At 37.5% G+C, this 27,252-nt stretch overlaps 1 protein-coding gene across 1 annotated transcript in view; it reads left to right on the top strand.

Annotated features, from left to right (window-relative positions):
- The first annotated feature begins 426 nt into the window (after positions 1-426).
- Positions 427-27,252, top strand: part of TRAM1 (translocation associated membrane protein 1) — a 79,216-nt gene continuing 52,390 nt past the window's right edge. Inside the window, exons 1-2 of the mRNA XM_053715114.1 lie at positions 427-695; positions 18,065-18,128. Coding sequence (XP_053571089.1) covers positions 573-695; positions 18,065-18,128 — 187 coding nt within the window. The 5' untranslated portion in view covers positions 427-572. The remainder of the gene's footprint in view (positions 696-18,064; positions 18,129-27,252) is intronic.

Here is a 27,252-nt window from a genome sequence, read left to right as displayed (position 1 = left end):
GTAAATACTTTAAAGAAACATTACAGATTTTCACAGCAAAAAAACGACCACGGTCATGCTCAGCTAAGCTAATTAATATCGTTCTATACACATGGCAAATAATTCAACATAATGCTGATGTGGACTGTGCGTACCACGTGACATTCAACACAGGCAACCATTACATCCCACATATTTGTACTAATGGACACGCTCCTCTATACTGTGAAGCAAAGGAATATACCACCCATCCTACTGAGTTATTCTGATATGGATATTAGTGACTGGATGTTATAGCAGCCATATTTAATAATGACTGAATATAACCAACTTGCTGGGTAGGTGTAATAATTTCAAAGACCTATGCCAGAATTAAAAATGTCCGTCCTTGCCTTGGTGGCGTAAGTCACGGGTTTGGTGTGTAATTTCGGAGGATCTAGACCCCTCCTTGGAGTGCTGACGTGGTGAGAGTTAGCGGTGGTGAGCAGCGTCATCTCTACTGGAGGAGTAGGAGGTGGCGAGAAGAGCAGCTACCCTAGTGTCTCCGGTGTGTGTATTTCAGAGTAGCGGCCCTGCCTTCGCCACTTGTCACCATGGGCATCCGCAAGAAAACCAACAAGAACCCACCGGTGTTGAGCCATGAGTTCGTCATTCAGAACCACGCGGATATCGTGTCCTGTCTGGCAATGGTTTTCCTTTTGGGTTTAATGTTTGAGGTAAGCATGGGGCTGATCAGGCCAAGCAGGAATCTACACGTAAACATGAGACCAGACATGGGTGATTACAAGGGAGAGAACGAGTAAGGGCACAGGCACATATCAAGTGTGTACAGATGTGTTTTGTGTGTGACAGCTGAGCTGGATACCGAACATATGTGAATATAACAATACATATACACGTATGGGGTATATCATATTCCAATTACAAACTTTTTTTTTTTGTCTAGAGCTATAGTCCTACTTCACTATCTAGTATAAGTAGAAATGCAGTTGCACACATCCTGTGTATGGTTTGCTTAGCACAGTTGTATGCAATCGCTGTAGCATATTTTGTAGACTAAAGAGTATAATGCTTCTTATTGTTGATATTTATATGTATTTTAAGTAGAATGTGTGTATTGTTACAGAACTTGTACATGAAGTGGATAAAACATTGGTACCCCAAGCTTCTAAATTTTCCATCTTTCATGTACTTTAAACAATAATGCCCTTAACAGACTGTCTAACATGGCTTATATATTTTTTTTCTGTCTACTTAAAACGTTTGAGGAACCTAATTTCTATATGTAATGTCCACTCTGTTAAACTTCTGCAATGGTTGTGCCATATGTTAGTGTCACCAGTGCTTTTCTGTTACACACACAGTATGCAACTGGGATCATCACTTGTTTGGGATATGAAAGACTGGTCACAATTTTTAAACATATCTTTTAAGATTTTACTATTTATATATATATATTCTGTCTGATATCAATACTGGTGAACTTATTTATATATTTGTTTTCTTGTGCCTTTTTATTATTTGATTTTTATTTATTAGTTTCCATTATAATATCTGCTAACTTAATTTGTCCTTTATACTGCATGCATGTTACATTGCTGTGTGTTTAAATGTGTAATTCTATATTTTACTATATTTAAAACTGGTTAAACTAGTATTATGTGTGTGTGTATATGTGTATGTGTATATATATATATTTATATATTTATATATATATATATATATATATATATATATATATACACTGTATATAATTTCTGTGGTCAGCTGCCTGGGCGGTAAGCGAGATATGCAGTCATGAAAATCCAAGTGTGTGTGTATATATATATATATATATATATATATATATATATATATATATATATATATATATATATATATATATATATATACACACTATATTTTACCAGCCAGAGCAATATATTTCTTTCACCAGTCAGACTAGTGTTCGTTTTCATCCCAACACACGTGCACAAACATTTTTATTTTTAATCTTCTTTAATGTTGACTAGAAACTGCAAGGCCCAAAGAGCTGTACATAGGTTAAAGGGACAGTTCACCCAAAATTTTTCTCCCCTTTAAATTATTCCCAATTATCCATTTTACCTGCTAGAGTTATTAAATTGTTTACAAGTAGCTCCTTTATGCCTATTTCAGCATTTAAAATAGCTGATTTAGCCTGTGGTATAGCCACCTATACTGAAAGTTTTGATACTGGAGTATACGCTATTGACAAGTAAACACAGCTAGCAGAAGAAGCTACTCTCAGTGGTGTGCAGGATAAGATGACAATTTTCCATTGTTCTCTCTATGTATTGAGCTTTGGTGTTCCAGACAAATATAAGATAAGAAAGCAAGTCTGTGTACACAAAGTGATAACATAATGAGATCTGAATTTACCTTTAAATTCAACCCATTGTAATAGGCTGTGGTTTCAAAGCACAAAACCAGATACTTCATGTACACAAATAAACCTGAAAATGCAATTTCTCAAATATTTTACTCTGCAGCTGGTATAACAAGTCATTGAAAATACATTACTGGAAATACAAAGCATAGAAATAAAAGAATCTGCAGCAACAAATTAATTGGCAGATTAAATTATTTTCCTGTTTCTGTTTAAAGCTTTTTTTATAAAATGACATTGTGTAAAATAAGGTTTTTAAATTATAACCTAGCCCTCAATGAGCATATCTCAGCAATGTAATAATCTATTATATTACATTATAACTAGATTTCAAATGATTAGATTATAAACAGATAAGGTGGCAGTCTTTTGTTACATTTGATATCAAATTACTCAGACTTGTAAATCTACTTGCTACATACTTTCTCCCTTGGAGAGTTTCAGGTTAGGAAGAGGCCACAACTGTAAAATCTGTATAGAAATCATGTATTCTTTAATCTAATCCAGTGGTAGAAATCTGGATATATTGGATTTTTTCAATCAGCATTCCAGCAATTTATACAGTTAAGAGAAAATGAACTGCAAGTCAATAATCTACAGTTGCATACATCGATTTAAAAGATAAATAAAAAAAAAAAGTCTGTACATCCAGTTCACAAATACCAGAAAAATACACAAACACACGCTTTTTATTTATTTATTTTTACGGTTTTGTACATGGTTATGTGTACATCGTGAAGCAATAGTTAGCACAGCACTACTGAAAGGTGCACGATAGGACAAGAGACACTGCCAATTTTTTTCAGCATAAATCACACCAACAATGTCCACAGCACCAGAAATATCTTAATAATTTAAAGTATTATTAAGACATTTCTGGTGCTGTGGACATCGTTGGTGTGAGTTATCAGTTGTGTTCCTGTTGATTATTGATCTTTGTTTCCTACCATTTTTGTTTTCCATAAAATGTATATGATCCATAATTACTTGTTCCTATTTGCTGCAAAATATGAAACACATGGACTATGCTGTATAGTGAGTTCAGTGTCTAAATGGGATCTTTAAAAAGGCTTATTTATTTATTTTTACTTTCAAGTACTTTTGACACCATTGTTAGTCAGGTAGATCATTTTCAAAGTAGAAAAGATGTCCCATTATGCACACATAAAGACTGCATTATATAGTCATCGTTGAGTCAAGCAAATATTAACACTTTGTCTGCAAGAGAATATTTTTGTAAACACAGTGCCATAGATTGCTACAACTCCCTTGCATTTGGTAATTTCTCTATATTGGATGTGGGGATGATATTTTCCTCAAAATGTATTTCTGGTTCCATAGTTTTTATGTTTTTTCCTCCTCGTATTGCTTTTATCTTTTGGAGGGAAGGTGGATAAGATAATGCCAAATGAAGCATGCCTCTTTAACTCTCCCGTTCCATGGAATTAAAAACATTTCCCTTTATAAAACAATTTCAAGGGACATGAAATTAATTTTTTTTTTTCATGATTAAAATATAACATGCAACTTTTTAAAGTGACTGTCAAGTTTTCAACTCCTGAAGCCTCCTAACACTACTTTAGCACTTCGCTATTCCAACCGCTAACTTTTTTAAATAAATAAACAATTTCTATTAAAGTTTAAAAAACAACTTAGCTCCGGTTTGCGATGGAACTCCTCCCATCCGGCACTTCCTTGAAAGCGCGCACCCGTGAAGCTCTTACTATGCGCCCTTACTATGCGCATGTGTTCAAAAGAGAACCTGCTGGCGGAGTTGGAGGATTTTCGCATTCAAGGGTTGCCCTCTTCTGTATATCCCCCATGACAGGGAGCCTATTGTGTTAAATCCCCCGGCAGGCAGAGCTGACAGTATACTCTACGAGACATGCATGCTCTATCGATACAACATAGACTATGCTGTATCAATAGAGCATGCGTGTCTGTGGACGCGCATTGCTTCCGAATAGGTGATTCTCATGTAACGCATGCGCAGAAGCAGTGCATGACGTTTGAAAAAAGGGGCTGGACGCCACAGGGTGGAAAACTATTGGAAATCCTTGATGTCAATCAACGAGAAAAAAAGGAACTAAATGGCGGGTGGAGGAAGCGCGATTTAAAAAAACAATTGTATAAGGTATTTTTCAACTTTCCATTTTAAGACCTGCAAAAACGATGAATGAAAGTTTCCCCCTAAATTGTTTTGATTTAACATATGGCGTAAACAGGTATGCTTGAGTTGACATTCACTTTAAACAATTTCACCATTTACTTCCATTATCTAACTTGCTCGTTACTCTTGGTATAATTTGTTTAAAAGCATACCCACTATGCCCGCTTAGTTAATCTATTCAAAACTGCAATATGGGCAAGATTTATCAATCTTCGAACTGACAATATTCACATGTTGTGAACCTGTCCACATCTGATGGCAGATTATGGGGCGCATTTGTTCTCCATACTTAACATTGCATGGACGAATGCTTGTGCTATACCACCCTCACGCAGCCAATTGCGTGAGAGTAGGACTTGTCAATCAGGCGGGTCGAATTAATCCAGCAAGTTTTTCATCTGCCAAATCCAAATTGGCGAGAGGGTTTATGATCGCCTCCATGATAAATCTTGCCCTATGTATTGGTTTTCTCCATAAGATAGACATTAAAGGTAATTGATTAAAAACTAAAATAAATATAAAGGTGAGCTGTTTTGGTAAAGTTTAATGGTTATTCGGCACCTAATGACTTGATAAATTGATCACTTATTGTAACAATGTAATTTCATAAATGTCACCACTCAGTCATATGTATAATATTAAAAGGAAATTTGAAACAAAAAAAGATTTGATGGCACCACTCCAAATAAATAATAGGAGTCTCCTCACTATCCACAATTAAGGCAAGTTGGCCTCAAGGTACAACATATGTTTGTGGTGTGGTGCTAAGTAAAGCTACTTTAAACTTATATTCAATAAAGAATTAAACAAGAAGTATACTATAACAGCACTCCTGAGACTCTACAATAAATTTAATTAGAGAACTGAAGGTCACATGAATTAAAACATTGAATCTTTATTAGAACGTGTTTAAAACAATGGGTACGATTAAAACTAAAATGTTAGCAGATATTGGTTTCAGTTAAGTAACTGATTAATAATGGGTTGGTGCTGATAATCAGATTAATAAACATCCAATATAGGACACTCTTGGTATCTTAAAGTGTGGTTGCAAATATTATCACTGTATGGTTAATATAATATTCAGTTTATCAACTACAGTAATTGCACCAAAGATCTTGGTGCTTGTTAAATTTATGCAATTGTTCCCGGGCTGCCCACCACTTGGATTACAATAACACCACTGATGCAAATATTCTTTTGGTAACAATTGTTGAAAAACTACTAAATTATATGGTATTGTGTATTTCAACATCATTAGTGTAAACTTTATTATTTTCTATTTTCCACATATTGTTTATAGATCTTAGATATATGGTGCTTCTGGTATTATAACTTTGTTCTGGAATTATGTCACCAATCCCCAGAGCAGTAATTGCTTATTGCACCAATATTATCAATTGAACTTTAAATACAAGTGTTGAAAAACTTGCATACTTATTTATTTGTAGCTGGGAGTATCAATGTATACCTATCTTCTCTAATGGATTGTATAAGTGCTACCATGTAGTCCACCCAAGTATAATATACTCTTATTGCGCATAGTATTAGTTAACCAGTATACTCCATGGCTGTTAGCAGCTTAATACTCAATGATATGGATAAACATCCACTTGTAATATATATGAAGATGTATGCCGCTACAGGATGGTAATTTATATTTATGTCAGGCTGGTATTATACTTAATATGTCTCAATAACAACCCCTGCTGGCTCCTGGTTAACTATTATAGCGTGTTTTATAAGCTGTCAGCTGAAAGAAACTAGAGAGATATCAACTTAAGCACTCACACTGAGTTCACAAATGACTACTATTTAACATATATAGGGTCTAAGGGAGGAGACCATTGAAACCCCAAATATTGATCATTTGGTCCGATTTAGCTCACACGCTAAGTGCACAAGTTACTGCTGTATTACATATACACGGTCTAAACGAAGAGACCAATAGTGCCTCAAGTATTACTAATCAGGATGGTCAGACTAGAACACCTAATTTACCCCAATAATAACCGCTAACAAGTTTGCATTAAAAACGTGAATATAGAGCTCCCATTAGCTCACTCCCCTATCCCTGACATGTTTTGCCGGGTTTCCGGCTTTCTCAAAGGTGAGGCGTCGTGGATGCGGCGGCTTTTTGTGATCTACGGTCCGCCTCTAAATTTTAATACAGCCAATTAATGCCCTCAAATCTCGGGCTAACCTGAACAGACAGTTGGTGTGGATTGACAAAACCCTTCTCCAATGGTGAGCCTGGAATTACGGTACAGAGTTGAATGGATATTCTGTGTACTAATTAATGAACACAATGTAGCAATTATTCAGCTACGTATTGGAACAATACATTATAATAGTGAATAAGATAATCCTAATAAGGAAAGGAAAAATATATAATTTAATAAACTTACTAAACTATCCTGTGTAATGATTTCTAGTGGAGGTAACAAATATATTAGTGCTGGGTTGTGCTAAATGGAGCTGAGATGGGGTGAAATAAAAAAATATATATAATTGTGATGCTTATACCGATATGTGTTTAAGGTGATTATAATTATAATAATATACTGTTATAAGTATATGATAATACGTGCATTATAATTAATAATACTAACTAATAAAAATCAATATATAATGTGTGTATGTATGATTGTAGGTAATGAATATTGTATTGAGTGATTATGCCTTCTACTAATAACAAACCGAATTATAATGTGAAAAAAATAAATAGTGAAATATAAATATTGCAAATTACTCACCGCCTCCCCCCCTCTCCTTCCTACTTCAAACGCACCAAAACTCCCCTTCCCACTACCTCCCCCTCCCTTTTTTTTTTCTCTCTCCTCTTTCCTTCTCTCCCCCTCCACCCATTAACAACTCTTTATACCTTCTCGCTTCTCCCTCAACCTCCTTTTTTCTCGCCCAAACGGGTAATAACTTCAGGAACCGTTAAAACTCAGCGGTATGTAGCAAAAATGCGGAGTTCTTTATATTTCAAAGTAAAATAATCCAGAATTTAAGCTTCAGTGAACATGTTTATGCAAAACTATCCCCCATTCATATACAGCGGGTCTTTCTACTTGCTGGAACAAACTCAAAGACGAACATAAAAGAAGACAGAGACAACTAATGGGCACAAGGAAACAACGTGCTCCAGATATTATTTCCACTAAATCATGGACAATAGTGTGACAAAGGGTATCCTCATTCTTGTATGTATGTATCTCTGCAGACTTATTGTACTATATATGAGTGTTACCTCATTTTTGTACTGCTTCTTTGTCTCATTAATAAAGCTTGTTTTGAAATAAAAATAAAAAATAAAATATTGCAAATTACATTGCAAGTGAGTGTTGAGGTGATAACGCTAATAAAAATTGTGTTATACAAAGTGCTAGGTGAGTCTGAATGTTAACCTATATTAGGACCTTAACATTTATTAAGTGTTCTTAGCTACTGTTATTCTGGAAAACTACAATATGATGTAGAGTAGATAAATAGTACACATATCAATATTTATTTATAAATAACACTATGTGTCACATATTGTATGTGTCACATATTTCAGTTCTTATAAATAGGTAAAGAAATTATTATGTTCATTTAATCCATTTGGATGTACCGAATTCAATAAATATATCCAACGACTTTCTGTCTGCAGGAGAAGTCTTTCAATGTCACCTCCTCTTATTCCTAATTTTACTCTTTGAATCCCAAAACATTGGAATTCAGAGGTATTTGCTTTATGATATTTAAGGTAGTGGGATGCAACAGTTGTTATAATTTTCTTAGCTTTGATGTCTTTTTCAGCATTCCTAATATTACTTAGGTGTTCCAACATTCTGGTTCTCAAGTGATGGGTAGTCATGCTAACATTTTAGTTTTTATCTTGCCCATTGTTTTAAACACGTTCTAATAAAGATTCAATTTTTTAATTCATGTGACCTTCAGTTCTCTAATTAAATTTATTGTAGAGTCTCAGGAGTGCTTTTATAGTATCCTTTTTGTTCAATTCTTTATTGAATATAAGTTTATAATATTAAAAGGAACCTGGTCTTAAAGGGTCATTTTAGCCAAAATTGTAATCCACATGGATGCATTTCAGTTTTGAATAGAAGCATTTTTGTAATATACATGTATTAGCTAAAATGCTTCTAATAAAAGCTATAGCTGTTTCAAAAGTGAATTCAAGTATGCACCGTGCACCAACATTTTAAACCCATCACTTGCTCAGAGAGCCTAAAGTGCTTTTAACATCTGTTAATGACTCAATTTCTGACATGAAACGAGCCCCACTGGTGCTCTGAGCAGCTGCAATATTTAAAATTCTGGTGCACTGAGAATATCTAGCTATGCTTCACATGCATGTGCAGAGAACATGTTAACACTGAAACATTGATAACTTTCACCAGAAGCATTTTTGCTAATACATGTATAATGCAAATATGTTTCTATCCAAAGAAGTAATTAATCTATGTGCATTTAAATTTTGACGGGTATGTCCCTTAAAAGTGAAGGTAAAGTTTCATGAATGAGTGCCCGTTTTTTAAAAATACTATTAAAAACAGGGGCACTTTCATTCATGAAAGTTTACCAAGCAGCGGTTTTGTTTAAATACTTACCTTTTTCCTCTTCACAGCCAGACCAGCGGTCCTCCGCCCCACTTCTCATGCTGTACTTAGCACAGCATGACGAAACCATCTTCCTCAGAAAATGTTTGCTCTGGGGGAGAAGGCGTGATTGGAGGAAGCCGTATTTGTCATTGCTGACATAAGTTCACAGGAGCTGCGGGTGGGATCGCTGTGAAGAGGAGAAAGGTTAGTATTTAAACAAAACAGCTGCTTGGTAAACTTTCATGAATAAAAGTACCCCAGGCACTCATTCATGAAACTTTACCTTCACTTTAAGGGTATCTTACTTGAAGTCTTTTAGGTAGAGGTGGAGACGGCTATGCAACCTCACTCACCAACGTTCCTCGCTAGCCTCTGTGTGCCAATGTCAGGTTATTCCTGAGTCGGTGTTCCTCCAGCTGCACGCTTCCCTTTTAGGCGTCTCTCCGTCTGCAAAGCTTTTATTCAACCGCTCACTCCTCCTTTAGGGTCTTTCATGGGTGACATTATGCATGTTCCACGTGTACTTTCATCCCGGGGGAGTGGCAAAATGCTGTCCAAGGCTCACGCAAGGGTATAATGCTTGCTAATTTCCTTATGTAGCCATTTTTAACAAACGATGCAGCAGCAGGTGCAAGATAAAACGTAGCCTTTATTCACAAATGTGGATTAAAATGGCAAAATTCATACACAAAACGGCAGAAACTAAGCGATGGTGTGACACTCCGCAACCTGCCGAAACGCATCAAAAGTTTGCGGAGTGTCATACCATCTCCTTTGTTTCTGTAGTTTTGTGTATGAATTTTGCTGTTTTAATCCAGATTTGTGAATAAAAACTGTTTTATCTTGCACCTACTGCTGCATCGTTTGTTGAAAATTGCTACATTAGGTAATTATCAAGCACATTGGATAGTGCTTGCTGATTGGTGGCTACATTTAAATTTCAAATAAAGATGCCAAGAGAATGAAGAAAAATTGATAATAGGCGTAAATTAGAAAGTTGCTCTATCTGAATCATGAAAGAAAACATTTTGGGTTTCATATCCCTTTAATAATCCTGCAGGCCCCTACTTTTTTAAATGCAACAAAACATCCTCCACTATCTTTCCCCAAAGAGAAAATGTTGGAGAGCTTTTATGGTATTTACTTTGTTTGGTCTTTAATGTTTGTGTAAATGTAGCCACCAATCAGCAAGCACTACCCAGGGTGCTAAACCAAAAATGGGTCGGTTCCTGCTTTATCAAATAAGGATACCAGGAGAATGTAGAAAAGTTGATCATAGGATTGGAAAGTTGTTTAAAATTGCATACTCTATCTGAATAATGAAAGAAAAATGTGGGTTTCATATCCCTTTAACAAGCCAGTGTTGTTCCTGTGACCTTTTTAATAGGCACACCAGATGGCTAAAATTTAAGCCAGTATGAAGCTAAAATTAGCTACCATTAAAATTTCACAATGCTTGTTGCACGGATACATGCCTGGGCTTGACAAGACAGGGAGCCACTGGCTCCTTAAAATTAGGCCTTGGTTTAGAGTCCCTAAGATACCCATGGCACCTAAAATTTAGTATGGCTAAATCCTGTCTAGGCCTTGCAGCTGTGACATACAAATCCAATATAAAGAATGCGTGTAATAAATGTGTATATGTGTGTGTATGCTACTTCATAAAACCACTCGGTTGTCTGTTTAGAACACTGCCAACCAAGAGAGAAAAAAAATCATGATTTTTTTAATGAAATATGATTTTATTAAAATAATTTTTAAACATACATTTTGCATTTAACTGTTTAGCCACCAGAGTGACATGACAAAAAAACAGCCAGACCGCCACCTTACTAGTGTGCAGCATACCTCAGGACTGGCATAACAAACCCCATGAGGCAGGTTAAATGGCAGAGGTTAATACTGTGCTTGATGTGACGCTTCCTGCAGATCCACCACAAGGGAATGTAAGCTGCAGTTACATTAAGTCCCAATAAAGAATATAAAATCAGTATATGGGTAATAGTAAATCCACACTATAGGTGTAAATTGATGCAACTAATATTTGTAAAACTCAAAAAAAATATTCCAAACCGATACGCCATGTACATCAGTCACAGTCCAACTTCCAAAATAAAAAAAGTATCATAATTAAAAATTACTGTAGCAGTAATCTTCTTACCACACCTTAAAGGGCCATAATACCCAAATGTTTAAACATTTGAAAGTGATGCAGTATAGCTGTAAAAAATTTCACCTGAACATCTCTATGTAAAAAAGAAAGATATTTTACCTCAAAAGTTTCTCAGTAGCCACATCCCATTGTAAAGGACTTCTAAGCAACAAATCAGTATGTCTGTCCCGGGACAGCGGAAGGAACGAGCTTACGTGCACACTCATCTTATTTCCCTATTCAGTGTAAGGAAGTTTACAATGAAATCTCATGAGATCACAGTAAAATAGTTCATGACCTCAGCACTGTTGATGCTGATTGGCTGCTGATCATTTCTTTAAAAAAAAAGAAGCTTGATCATGAATGGGGCTGTAGGTATAGATTTTTTTGGATATATATTTTAGCTTGAGTGGGTAATCGCATATGTATTACGTGGGATTTTAAGGAGCAAAGTCTATGATTTTAAAATGTGTGACAGTAGCTACCCTATAAAATAAAAGGAACTAAAGGTTAAAAAAGGGAGGTCATCGTCTTCTGGAATAACATATACTCTGATCAAACTATACCAGGAAGCTCTCTATTTAACTGTGGATATTGTATTTAACCCATATTAGTATAACTATTATTATATCTCTATAGGGATTAAGAGCAGATATTTTTACACATCGTCCCCAACCCTAACATCAATTCCGCATATTAAAATCACTAGTGGGGATTTCTACCAGCATAGATATTTAACATGTACTAAATGCACCCTGTATTGTAACCATATACATTTATCCCACAGGTTGACGCATCCCCACCACCTATGAGACTGAGAAACATATATAAGATTCAGTACTGGGTGTTGTCACTGATAAGCATTTCTCATGTTTAAATTTTGCACTGTTCGCATAAAATCCTTAACCCCTTTCCTAAACATAGTGTATCTTAGCCAGAAGGTTAAATGATTGCATCTGACTAAAAAGTCCTCATTAATCATTTGTCCGTCATATGTGTATAATCATGGCCTAGGGATCTTACCCTTAACACCGGACATGTATATCACTCATAAATGTCCCCGTAGGAGCTTAAGAGCTTAACCAACTTCAACCTTTATTGGCATCCATGGAAATAGAGGCTTGGGCAGCTGTGTTAGAGACTTTCACGGATGGTATCTATTCCTATCGGGCCCCAACCTCCTCTGGCCTGTAACCACATGGGCCATCCAAAATTGGCTGCGGATCCCCGCAAACTTAACAGGCTTTCTATACGGTCCTAAGTGGTTGACCGCATCGCTCCACACACAGGACCAGACCAGGTCACAAACAGATTTGGTCATATTTATAATATTCTGTGACCTCCGCACTTTCCACCCAGTACTGTCCTCTCTCTGCGTCTCCTCCAGGGTCTGGGGTATGAGCTGCTGTGGTAGATGAAAATTGGTGCATGGGTAATGATCTACACAGACCCGGCACCTGAACCGCTATGGTGCCACTCCTCTCTGGACCCTGCCAACTCATAGCCGCTCCAAGTTTGTGGTCTTCTTTAGGATCCTGGCAAAACTCACTAGTAGGTGTTCCCTGGTTTAGGGGTTTCATTGTGTCTGTTATAGTGTTGCGCATCTGAAATTCAAAACGATCCAGCAAAGCCTGTAGCGCTTGGTATATCTCTTCCATAGCTGGATTATGTTTTGCTGCTCTCCTTAGAGTAATAATAAGGCAGAAGTTATTTCCATGAAGTTTCATAAGCTGCGTTTCAATAAAGCAAGACAGCTTGTAAGGCTGTTACTCCTGACATATCAGGACTCAGGGAGGGTAAATGAGAAGTCGGGTCTATTACTAGGCCTCCGCTGCGTACCTCACTTATTCCGGTCTGCTTGGCTGGAATTCAAAGTCAAAAACATAGGAGTCCATTCTTTAGATATTAATCTACAGATAAATTGCAATTTAGGGCTTGAATTATTATATGCTTGAGAAGCGATAGGCAACGGATCCCTCAGCTCCAGAATTCAGCCTAAGTTAAAAGCAGCCATCTTGGTCGGTGTTCGGACCCGCCCCCTCCTTCCTGTCAGCTTTTTAGTTATACTGCATCAGTTTCAAGTGATTTAGTATATGAGTATTATGTCCCTTTAAGATGGTCTGGCCTTTCCTAAGACCTGGTCAGATATCCACCTCTTTTATATCACCAGAAAGTGATTAAGCAAACTACATACCTGTACTAGTCTTTTTTTTTTTTTTATTAAATAGCCAGGAAGTTTTCATATAGCGGCACCATCATCCCCTTTTGGACAGCCAGGGGTGCATACACTTGCTTTTAATTGGCAGTTCGAGCTGTTACTCAAATTATGTACCAATCCAGACTCCCAGAGCGAGTAGAAGATGGTCATGGAAAAGAACGTAGTATACCGTACTATACTTGATTGCCTCCACAGCATCAAACAAAAGTATTGGAGGAGCTCCAGTAAAAACACTTTTTTTTTTTTTTTTCTTTCATTTTCTGCACAAAAACAAGCAGGCAATACAGCTTAGCTGTTTTCAGTGTGGTCTTTTGGACTGCTGTACTGCCTGCTTGTTTTTGTACTATGTGTGGTTTATCAATGTTTTGAAGAATAGTTTTTTTACTGGTGACCCTTTTTGTTTGATAGTTCCTGGTCTGTCCCCTTAGAGTAATCACTGCTTCTTTTACATTGATGTGACGCGTCCTGGTCCGCCCCCCTGGAGGAGTGAGCAGCGCTTGCAGCTTGTGGAAATGACGTAAGGGAGCCGTTTTTGTTTTCTTAAAAATCGCATGCCTCTTGCGATTGATATACATTTGTCATTATTTGCACCATGCGATTAATTGCATAGCCTTCTGCCAACTATTTGATTTGCTGGTTATCAAATGTGCCCTTTGATCTCTTTAGGGAGCATGGGACAAGCACATTTTTCAACACAAAAGCAAGAGGATGAACTTATAAAATACGGGGTTGTCAAAGGTACTTCAGGATGAGGAGTCCGAGTGTGGGTATGGTGTTAAAGGGACACTCAGGTCAAATTAAACTTTCATGATTCAGATACAGCATGTCATTTTAAACAACTTTCCAATTTACTTTCATTAAAAAAAATGTGCACAGTCTTTTATATTTACTTTTTGAGTCACCAGTTCCTACTGAGCATGTGCAAGAATTCACAGCATATACGTATATGCATTTGTGATTGGCTGATGGCTGTCACATGGTACAGGGGGAGTGGAAATACACTATACATAACTTTGAAATTTGTTAGAAACAAATCTACCATTCATGTGAAGTTCAGACTAAGTGCTATGACATTGTCTTGTTATCATGCAGTTGTTAATTATGCAAATCTACTGTGTTTACTGGTCCTTTAACTGGTGCTGCAGGGCCTTAGGTCTCTCTTCAGATATAGGTATGTGTCTGGGTGAGGGGCTGCAGAGCCAGGAGTCTGAGTGTGGGTAGGGGGCTAACTGGTGCTGCTGGGTCTTAGGTCTCTTCGGATATAGGTATTTTGTCTGGGTGAGGGGCTGCAGAGCCAGGAGTCTGAGTGTGGGTAGGGGGCTAACTGGTGCTGCAGGGTCTTAGGTCTCTTCGGATATAGGTATGTGTCTCGGTGAGGGGCTGCAGAGCCAGGAGTCTGAGTGTGGGTAGGGGGCTAACTGGTGCTGCAGGGCCTTAGGTCTCATTGGATATAGCTGTATGTCTGGCTTAGGGGCTGTAGAACCAGCAGTCTGAGTGTGGGTAGGGGGCTAACTGGTGCTGCAGGGTCTTAGGTCTCTTCGGATATAGGTATTTTGTCTGGGTGAGGGGCTGCAGAGCCAGGAGTCTGAGTGTGGGTAGGGGGCTAACTGCTGCTGCAGGGCCTTAGGTCTCATCGGATATAGGTATGTCTCTGGGTGAGGGGCTGCAGAGCCAGGAGTCTGAGTGTGGGTAGGGGGCTAACTGGTGCTGCAGGGCCTTAGGTCTCATCGGATATAGGTATGTCTCTGGGTGAGGGACTGCGGAACCAGGAATCTGGGAGAGGGGATGCAGGACCAGGTCTCTGATCTTATATTGCATGGGTGTCAAACTCATTTGAGTCACGGGCCATTTTCCGTACAAGTGCAACTCACGTAGGCCGCACACTACCTACAGTACATATCTTACCATTGCTAAACAAATCAGTGGCGTTTGCTATAACTATATACATTTTAAAAGATTGTGTTCTGTAATTTCTAATTAATTTACTCTTGCTTGATAAAATGCGCTCTAATGCTTTTAAGAAGGTGACACCCATGCTCCATCTATCATGTGACACACATCAGCCAATCACAGACTAGTATACGTATAACCTATGAACTTGTACACCTGCTCAGTAGGAGCTAGTACATCAAAATGTGTGTATGTAAAAATAATGTGCAAAATTTGATAATAGAAGTAAATTGTAAAGTCTGTTAAAACTGCATGCTCTATCTGAATCATAAATCTTTAATTTTGACTGTAGTTTCCCTTTAAGTATACATAATATTTATTTGTTGGTCTACACTAAGCATTTTATGGGAATTACATTTTTAGTTTAATACCCTTTTAAATGGTGGCTTTGAGATGCCTTATTACAAGGTACAAGTAACATCACACTTTCAAATGCTGACCTGAGTGATCTGGTTGGTTGCTCATTCTCTTATATTTAATATTTTGCTGGCACTTATAGATGCACTTACATTATTGGAGCCTCTGTAAGTATGCAATTGGATATTTAGTAACAACTATCTTTTTTTTGTTTTGTTTCCTTATGCCAAATTTTCTTCATCATATCAGACAAACATGCATGTGTAACTCATAAGTGTCCAGGAAAACATGGCTGAGGTGGCAACCCTAAACATCAGCTGCTCCACAATACAAGTTAAAATTACTTTGAGTTAAATAAAAAAAAAATAGCTTTTGATGTTAAATTGGTTTTCCTCTTTTTAAATCAAACTTTTTAGTAAAAGGCAGTTAATTTTGTTCCGCCTATTAGTGTATATGTGAAATTAGCACCGGTCAACCTACAAGCCTGTTTTTATTTAACTGTGCAGTTACTTCTTAAACAGTGGCTGCGTAGCTGCTATAATATAGATATATACAGATTTGTAACAGCGGCTGCAGCATGTTCTGCTTTGCTGGCTGCCTTCCTGGAGCCGTAGTGATTTGGTAACGTGGCAGCAGGAAAGCACTATTTAACGGAGGGAGGCTTATCTTAAAGGGAAAGGTAAAAAATGAAATGTGCATGGGTAGTACATTTTCAATTTGAATTGAAGCATTACCTTGTATGATACAAATGACATTTTTAGAAGCGATATACACCACTGTCATCTCTCTGAGAAGGTGTAGTGTTTGAATATTGGTACACGGGCCTTCACAGGATATGTGCGTATGCTGAAGAAAAATAGTATCTTTTACACAAGACGTTTTAGTTAATAGAAGTATATTGCAAAAATGATTGTATTTCAAATTGGAACGCACCCATGCACCTTTATATCCCTTTAAGGAAGAGCTTGTTTATACATTGTGATCATTCAGGGGCTCCCTTTTATTACTTCAAGATGTAAAAAAAAAAACTTTAAAACCTTTTTGTAGTATTTACAAACCTGAGGTAAATTATATACTTATTCCTGAAATAACTGTAGTTCACAGATTTCCTGTGTATAGTAGTACAGTGCATTTGCAATGTTCTAGCACTTGAGATTTATTTTATATTGTGCATGTTTTCCACACTTAAAACAAGTCAATCAGAAATTCTTATTTAATGTGTTTGCATGGTGCAATAAGTCTTCTTTTTATTTTTTATTCCTTATTCCAAGATCTGATTTCTGACAGGGACACAGAGGGGGCAGAGTGTTAGGGACAGATGGACAGGTACACAGAGGGGCAGAGTGTTAGGGACAGATGGACAGGTACACAGAGGGGCAGAGTGTTAGGGACAGATGGACAGGGACACAGAGGGGCAGAGTGTTGGGGACAGATGGAAAGGGACACAGAGGGGCAGAGTGTTAGGGACAGATGGACAGGGACACAGAGGGGCAGAGTGTTAGGGACATTGATAGTGGGACCGAGGGGCAGAGTGTTAGGGACAGGGATAGTGGGACAGAGGGATAGATGGATAGGTATATTTATTTAATTAAACATTTTGGCCAGTGTACACTGACTTTAACACTAGTTGAATATATTTTGTTTTGATTTAATGTGGTTCCTTCAATTTTGCCAACAACCCTGACTACAAAATTTCAGCATGAGTGGGCTGAAAGAGGCTACATTATCAAACAGAACAAATCTGTTACGCTGTGTTTGTTCTGCAGTAAAGTTATGTCTTAAACACCTGTTCAGCGTGTGTTTTCATTATATGTCTTAGACATGTCATTTTTTAAACCATTTCGGGTATTAACAATTTTTACATTTTAATTTTCTATTGATACAAATAATTACAAACTTCCACTTTTTTTTTGTTTTTGCAATGACCTCATTTTTACATTTTTAGTAAAATAAGGCAGCTGCCTATATTTTTTTTAATTGTGGTATTTTTAAAATCAGAACCTATATTCTTTCATGTGCATTAATTCTGCAGTCTCAATTTTTAGATATATGACAAATCTGTCTTTTGTTTTTGTGTGGATTCTGTTAAACATGTTTTAAGTAAACGACAGTCTTTTGGAATCTGAATAGCCATTTATTTGCAATATATAAAAGATAAGTTTGCAAGCAAGAATGTCATTGTTTCTAAATGCTGTTCACCATATATTTTTTTTTTTTATAGATTACAGCAAAAATGACAGTCATGTTTGTCACTCTTCAGTACAATGTTACCATTCCAGTTGAAGGTAAGGATATTTATTAACATTTATATTTTAATTTTATATACTATAAATCGTTTCTTTTATCAGAGCTTGATAAAAACTGAGTACTAGTAGAATGAAAGAAGCACAATATTCACTTACCCATTATGGTTAAAGGGGCTGTAAACACATTGTAATTAGAAGGCATTTCTGTTGTGTTGCTATAGAATACCATATCAGCCAAATCTTAAAGGGACATGAAACCCACATTTTTTTTTCTTTCATGATTCAGCTTGAGCATGCAGTTTTAACAATTTTCTAATTTACTCTCATTATCAAATTTGCTTCATTCTCTTGGTATTCTTTGAATTAATAGTATTGCACAACTAGGAGCTGGCAGAAAACATTGGGTCAGCCAATAACAAGAGGCATATGTGTGCAGATTTCAATCGGCTGCTAGCTCCTAGTAGTCTTTTTGCTGCTCCTGAGCTTAACTACGTATGATCTTTAGCAAAGGATATCAAGAGAACAAATTAAATTAGATAATAGAAGTAAATTATAAAGTTGTTTCAAACTGCCTGCTCTGTTTGAATTGTGTGCTAGCTGGAGGTGCTGATTCAGCTTAGTGCAAACTTGTATTAGTCGTTGGTGTCTTCCTTTCCTTCCTCGGTTGTATAACTCTAGGTGCAAAATAGTGGTGCTGAAATATCAGGCAATACACCATACAAAGGTGAATATCTACTCACAGTGTATATTGCAGGTTACCGGCTCCTTCCCAATATGAAAAGACAATATCACAGATTCAGTAAAAAAGTGTGTCTTTATTTGGCTCAACGCGTTTCAACGGTCCCAGCCATCTTTCTCAAGAGCAATAAAAATGCTTTGGTTTGTAAAGCACTGGGACCGTTGAAACGCGTTGAGCCAAATAAAGACACACTTTTTTACTGAATCTGTGATATTGTCTTTTCATATTGGGAAGGAGCCGGTAACCTGCAATATACACTGTGAGTAGATATTCACCTTTGTATGGTGTATTGTCTGATATTTCAGCACCACTATTTTGCACCTAGAGTTATACAACCGAGGAAGGAAAGGAAGACACCAACGACTAATACAAGTTTGCACTAAGCTGAACCAGCGCCTCCAGCTAGCACACCTGATCTATTCACACAGACCTTGGGAGAGACTGTGGGACGGCTGCGGTTCACCAGAAGGGGAAAGTATTAACACATATTATACACTTGTTTGCATGCATATCTGTTTGAATTGTGAAAGAAAAAAAATTGGGTTTTATATCCCTTTTAAGTGTTGTTAAAAAACAATAATATCCCTAAGTGTCATCTGAAAGTAACTGCCTAAGAATCGTTAACATACCTTACCATTTCTAACTAGATGCCTGCAAATATAGTATTCCCTGCCGTTTTATCCGCCGTCCCTGCTCCAAACTCTATTTTCTTTTTCTATGACTGCATCGCTTTAGTCTTATTGCGATGCGTGTCAGTTAACAGGCTTTTTATGATAGCCTTTGTTTTCGTCCACAATGCGCATGCTCGAAAGTAGTCCGTGTCTCATCATGGTTCTCAAAGACCCATCGTCACTGTGTGTTCACGATCCCCACAGACATGCGCATTACTTCCAAGGGGAGTATATTACTATCTTAACATTTTATTGGACTAATATAAGCTTATTAATAAGTCACTTTTACTTCACAAGATGATGTACTCAGTGAATCTCGTGATTCACTGTTTACATACGTCTGTGTGAAATCTTGAGCATGCGTACAGTAAGGTGATACATGAGTGCACATTGATAGCAGGCGGAACGCTTATTTCTTTGGGATAACATCTGCCCTTACTGTGACGTTACAGAGGTACAACCCTCTGTCAACGTCACTTACTTTATGCTTGGGAAAACGGTGAGGGCAGTCTAGAGACATGATTGACAGGTACTATATTTATGTATATTATTGTAATAAAATGCAAATAAAAATAAATATGTGAATATACTATTTATTATACGAACAATATAAATATTCAATTCGGTATACACTACATTAGCTCCACAGACAACAAGGCTAGCGAGTAGCGACTGTCATAAAGTTAGTATGAAATGCATTGTTTTGTAGTTAACTGATAAAGCCAATTAGGGACAGATATATATAGCAGACTTATTAGGATGCATTTCAAGTGATGAGAATTTGAAATTACTGTATGTTCAGGGCTGAATTGCATAAAAAAGGAGCAAAATAAATTTTAAAAAAAAGTAAACCTTTTATATATAAAAATCTCAAGGTGTTTACTGTCCCTTTAACCAGTTTAAAGGGACAGTCTAAATGAAGATTCTTATTGTTTAAAAAGATAGATGAGCCCGATCATCCCTTTTATTGCCTGTTTCCCAGTTCTGCATGACCAACACAGTTATATTAATACATTTTTACCTCTATGATTACCTGTATCTAAGTCACTGCAGACTGACCCTTATCTCAGTGCTATTCACAATCTTGCTTTTTAGCCAATCATTGCTGCTTATTGCATAACTATTTAGCAAACGCATGCATAGATTCCAGCTTCTGTTAAAAAGACCTTTAGTCTTTCATTAAAGGGTCCCTTGGAACAAACCGCTTCAACGCTGTACATGACTAAGGATCTATAGTAGGTATGAAACATTGTAGCTGTTTGTTCCTATTGACCCTGTTATGAAAGAATTAAGGTCTTTTTAACAGAGTCTGGAATCAATGCGTGTTTGCTACCTGGAGAAGATTTGGTAGTCTGATTCCGTGCCCAATCGCAAGTATGCTGTTTTCTACAGTGTTGAAAAATTGAAAGTCTTGCAAAACGATTATCATTTATATTAATATAACAATGGTGGTTATGCAAATCTGGAGAATGGGTAGTAAATGCGTTTATCTTTTTAAAAAAAAATAAAAATAAGATGCTATGTTGTGCATAATATCTATACTGACAAAAGGAGCAAGCTGGAGGCTCTACACAGACCTAAGTATGAAACTTTATTATATATTTTTTTTATTCTGTATATAAGCAAACACAATGAGCAGTCAGTTTAAACTCTAGTGCTGAGTTTTTGTTTTAAAGATATACTTTTCCTATCTGCTCTAGGGAGTCTAAATTTATTTGTGGCTTTTTGTTGCACTATCTGTATTGATTCTCCCACATTGTGTAGGCTGTGTAAACAGTCTTTTGAATGTGAAGGCAACGAAAAGCTTGGCTTTGCTGCATTCAGAGACATTTCAAAGTCTGGTGGTTCCAAAAAGAAGTTTACTGTTTCTCAACTAGAGTTCTTAAGGTGTCTGTGCATATTTGTGATCAAAATGTAATTTTATATAATATTAATTAAATAACACGAAAGCCACTTAAAGCATTATGAAACATGAATTCTTTTTTTATTTTTACCTCCAACTTTACAGCTCCGGTGCATCTGCTGTGAAATCCTGGCACGCTCTCTGAAAAGGGCAAAGCTATAGTAATACCCCACACACACACCCCAATCATAAGCAATATATAAATCCCAAAGTCTCTACCCACTATTTTATAGAGTGCATGTGTCATTCTGATTCATGTTACAATGATTTTAATCTCCTGTAGAGTATATGTGTGTGTGAATGTACTCCTGTAAAGTAACCTAACCCACAGGCGACTGCTGATGATCACTGGAGGCTTTATTTGTGTAAGCTTGCTAAAATGAGTGGAGTACAAAGTTCTTACCTGTTAATACAAAATACATTACAGAGATTAGTATTTTGGATAAGGTAAAAAGAGAGGAAGATGAAGCGCTGTTCTAACAATAGCCTACTTTCCAGGCAAAGCTCCAGGGATTTTTCTGGCCTCCCAATGTAGTGTAGGTCCTGGCTGCAAGCGCTTCCTGTCCCAGTGACCCAGACATCTCCGACACCATCTTCATGGAGTATGCTGGCAGCAGCTTTCTGTACTGCTGAATTCCTGATGCTGGGTAAGGAATGCTGCCTGCGGTACTATTCTTTCATAAATGCAGCGGTGTAGTGTGCTGGAGGTGCTCGTTCAGATTTAGCTTCCTCATTGAAATTTGCTACCTTCATGAGCGCATGCTCACTATTAAGTAATAGCACTCCACATATGTTTGAAAAAATGCGTGGAATGTGATAACGTAATTAAAAGCATCCCCACATAAAGGTGGCAAATTTTGACAACAGCCTAATTATACTCCTTTTGATTGTTAAAGCGGCGTCAATGGGCATGCGCAGTTCAAGGTAGCAAATTTCAACGGTCTAACCGCATACAATCATCAACGTTTTATAATTTAATGTGCATTATTATGTGATGTTAAAAACGTTGTGGATTGTATGCGGTTAGACCGTTGAAATTTGCTACCTTGAACTGCGCATGCCCGTTGACGCCGCTTTAACAATCAAAAGGAGTATAACCAGGCTGTCTGTCGAAATTTGATACCTTCATGTGTGCATGCTTTTCAAACACGTGGGGTGTGATTACGTAATTCTGAGCATGCACTCATGGAGGTAGCAAATTTCAACGAGGGAGCAAAATCCAACAGAATACTGGCGTATTCCATGATGATGGTGCCAGAGGTGTCAGAGACACTGGGGCAGGAAGCACTTGCTGCCAGGAACGGCACTATATGCTGAGGCTGGAGGAGAGCGGCGTTCACCTCCGCTAATGTGCTACTGTGACCAGGAAATCTGTGCAAGATTGGAGATCACCTGGGGACAGCTTTACGTACGAGCCCCGAAGTTACTGAGAGCCGGTCGTAAAGGCAGACATTTACTTCTCTGCAGTAATGCTGTGACAGATGGTGGCTCAAAGGGGTCAGGGATCTGCTGTGCATGTGTTTGCACCAGATCACAGGGATTCCTTTCAGGGGTGTGACTCTATGGATGAGGGAGCTGTGATTGTTTTACGTGTGCAGGGGGGATCTGAGATCGTGACTGCTGCTGTCCTCTATCCAGCTGCTTGACTGCAGTGGTGTCTAACAGAATTGAATGGGTTGCCAGTAAAAGGACACCCAAGCAAGCAGCACTGTGATGGGAGGGGGAAGCCTGTGTAGATAAATGTACACATACAGGCAGCTTGGGTTGAGTGAGTAGGGAAGAAACTGCATACAGTATTTATAGCCCTCCCCCCCCCCCAAAAAAAAAAAAAACAACAAAAAAAAACAGGTGTACAATGTCCCTTTTAATACTTATAAAAGGCTAGATTTACTGTATTTACCTGTTGGGGTTATCAGTTCCCCAGTTTACTCGCCTATGCTAATGTAAGCAAGGCCTTTTTTAAGGAGCATAGACGTACAATTATGTTGTAACATATTAAATAATTTTCTTATTGTACTTTAAATGTGCTCTATGAAAGGGACAATTATAGGGGTGGAAAAAATATAATTTATGTAAGAACTTACCTGATAAATTCATTTTTCATATTGGCAAGAGTCCATGAGCTAGTGACGTATGGGATATACAATCCTACCAGGAGGGGCAAAGTTTCCCAAACCTCAAAATGCCTATAAATACACCCCTCACCACACCCACAATTTAGTTTAACGAATAGCCAAGAAGTGGGGTGATAAAGAAAGGAGTAAAAAGCATCAACAAAGGAATTGGAATAATTGTGCTTTATACAAAAAATCATACCCACCATAAAAAAAGGGTGGGCCTCATGGACTCTTGCTAGTATGAAAGAAATGAATTCATCAGGTAAGTTCTTACATAAATTGTTTTCTTTCATGTAATTGGCAAGAGTCCATGAGCTAGTGACGTATGGGATAGCAAATACCCAAGATCTGGAACTCCACGCAAGAGTCACTAGAGAGGGAGGGATAAAAAATAAAGACAGCCAATTCCGCTGAAAAAATTAATCCACAACCCAAATCATAAGTTTTAATCTTATAATGAAAAAGAAAAAAAACTGAACTTTTCTACCAAAAACTGCTTCTGAAGAAGAAAAAACATCAAAATGGTAGAATTTAGTAAATGTATGCAAAGAAGACCAAGTTGCTGCTTTGCAAATCTGATCAACTGAAGCTTCATTCTTAAAAGCCCAGGAAGTGGAACCAGAAAAGATAACAAATAGACTAGAAGTCTTCCTGAAATCTTTAATAGCTTTAACTTATTTCAAAGAATGTAAAGATCTTTCCAAAGAATTCTTAGGATTAGGACACAAAGAAGGGACAACAATTTATCTACGAATGTTGTTGGAATTCACAACTTTAGGTAGGAACTTAAATGAAATCCACAAAACCGCCTTATCCTGATGAAAAAATCAGAAAAGGAGACTCACAAGAAAGAGCAGATAATTTAGAAACTCTTCTAGCAGAAGAGATGGCCAAAAGAAACAACACTTTCCAAGATAGCAATTTAATGACCAAAGAATGCATAGGCTCAAACGGAGGAGCCTGAAAAGCCTTCACAACCAAATTGACTCCAAGGAGGAGAGATTGATTTAATGGCAGGCTTGATACGAACCAAAGCCTGAACAGAACGATGAATATCAGGGAGTTTAGCAATTTTTCTGTGGAATAAGACAGAGCAGAGATTTGTCCTTTCAAGGAACTTGCAGACAAACCCTTATCCAAACCATCCTGAAGAAACTGAAAAATTCTAGGAATTCTAAAAGAATGCCAAGAGAATTTATGAGAAGAACCCTATGAAATGTAAGTCTTCCAAACTCGATAATCTTTCTAGAAACAGATTTACGAGCCTGCAACATAGTATTAATCACTGAGTCAGAGAATCCTCTATGACTAAGCACTAAGCGTTCAATTTCCATACCTTCAAATTTAATGATTTGAGATCCTGATGGAAAAACAAACCTTGAGATATAAGGTCTGGCCTTAATGGAAGTGGCCAAGGTTGGCAACTGGACATCCGAACAAGATCCACGAACCAAAACCTGTGCGGCCATGCTGGAGCCACCAGCAGCACAAACGATTGCTCCATGATGATTTTGAAAATCACTCTTGTAAGAAGAACTAGAGCTGGAAAAATATAGGCAGGTTGATAACTCCAAGGAAGTGTCAATGCATCCACTGCTTCCGCCTGAGGATCCCTGGACCTGAATAGGTACCTGGGAAGTTTCTTGTTTAGATGAGATACCATCAGATCTATTTCTGGAAGCCCCCACATCTGAACAATTTGAAAAAACACATCTGGGTGAAGAGACCACTCTCCTGGATGTAAGGTCCGATGACTGAGATAATCAGTTTCCCAATTGTCTATACCTGGGATATGGACCGCAGATATTAGACAGGAGCTGGATTCCGCCCAAGCAAGTATCTAAGATACTTCTTTCATAGCCTGAAGACTGAGTCCCACCCTGATGATTGACATACGCCACAGATGTGACATTGTCTGTCTGAAAACCAATAAACGGCTCTCTCTTCAATAGAAGCCAAAACTGAAGAGCTCTGAGAATCGCACAGAGTTCCAAAATCTTGATTGGTAATCTCGCCTCTTGAGATTTCCAAACCCCTTGTGCTGTCAGAGATCCCCAGACGGCTTCCCAACCTAAAAGACTCGTATCTGTTGTGATCACGGTCCAGGTTGGATGAACCAAAGAGACCCGTAGAACTATACGATGGTGATCTAACCACCAAGTCAGAGATAGTTGAATTTTTGGATTCAAGGATATTAAATGTGATATCCTAGTATAATCCCTGCACCATTAATTCAGCATAAAAAACTGGAGAGGTCTCATATGAAAACGAGCAAAGGGAATCGAGTCCGATGCTGCAGTCATGAGACCTAAAAATTCCATGCATATAGCTACTGAAGGAAATAATAGAGACTGAAGGTTTCCGACAAGCTGAACCCAATATAAATTGTCTCTTTTCTGTTAGAGACAAAGACATTGACACAATCTATCTGGAAACCTAAAAAAGGTGACCCTTGTCTGAGGAATCATGGAACTTTTTTGGTAAAATGATTCTCCAACCATGTTTTTGAAGGAACAACAGAAGTTGAATCGTATGAGATTCTGCAGAACGAAAAGACTCCAAGATATCGTCCAAATAAGGAAACACAGAGAACCTTTGAAAAGATTCCTAGAGCTGTCGCTAGGCCAGAAAGGAAGAGCAACAAATTGGTAATGCTTGTCTAAAAAAGAAAATCTCAGAAAATGAAAATAATCTGAATGAAACAGAATATGAAGATATGCATCCTGTAAGTCTATTGTGGGCAAATAATGCCCTTGTTGAACAAAAGGCAGAATAGACCTTATAATCACCATTCTGAAAGATGGTACTCTTACATGACAATTCAAAAGATTTTCTTTCTTTGGGACAATGAATTGTTCTGAATAAAACCCCAGACCCCGTTCCTGAAACGGAACTAGTATGAATACCCCAGATAACTCCAGGTCTGAAACACACTTCAGGAGGGTCTGAGCCTTTACTGGGATTGCTGGAATATGTGAGAGAGAAAAAGACTTCTCACAGGCGGTCTTACTCTGAATCCTATTCTGTACCCCTGAGAAACAATATTCTGAATCTAAGGAGTTTGGACCGAATTGAACCAAACAACTTTAGAAAAATCTTAACCTTCCCCCTACCAGCTAAGCTGGAATAAGGGCCGCACCTTCATGCGAATTTGGGGGCTGGCTTTGATCTCTTAAATGGCTTGAATTCATTCCATTTTGAAGAAAGCTTCCAATTAGAAACATATTACTTGGGGAAGAATTAGGTTTTTGTTCCTTAAGAACAAAAACGGTTATAAGCTTAAGATTTACCCTTAGAACGTAATCTTGAGGCAAAAAGACTCCCTTCCCCACAGTAACAGTGGAAAGTATTGAATCCAACTGTGAACCAAATAATTTATTACCTTGGAAGGAAAGAAAATAGAAATCTGGATTTAGAAATCAAATCAGCATTCCAAGATTTAAGCCACAAAGTTCTTCTAGCTAAAATAGCTAAAGACATAGATTTAACCTCAATTATAATAATATCAAAAAATGGCATCACAAATGAAATTATTAGCATGTTGAATCAAGTTAACAATTCTAAACAAATCATAATCCGATACTTGTTGTGCTAAAGTTTCCAACCAAAAAAGATGAAACGGCTGCAACATCAGCCAAAGAAATTGCAGGCCTAAGAAAAGGACCTGAAATAAATTAATTTTCCTTAGATAAGATACAAGTTTCCCATCTGAAGGATCTTTAAAATAAATACT

Source organism: Bombina bombina, chromosome 5 (assembly GCF_027579735.1).
Source record: "Bombina bombina isolate aBomBom1 chromosome 5, aBomBom1.pri, whole genome shotgun sequence".
Classification (NCBI taxonomy): Eukaryota; Metazoa; Chordata; class Amphibia; order Anura; family Bombinatoridae; genus Bombina; species Bombina bombina.
This window is presented reverse-complemented; position numbering and strand designations above follow the sequence as displayed.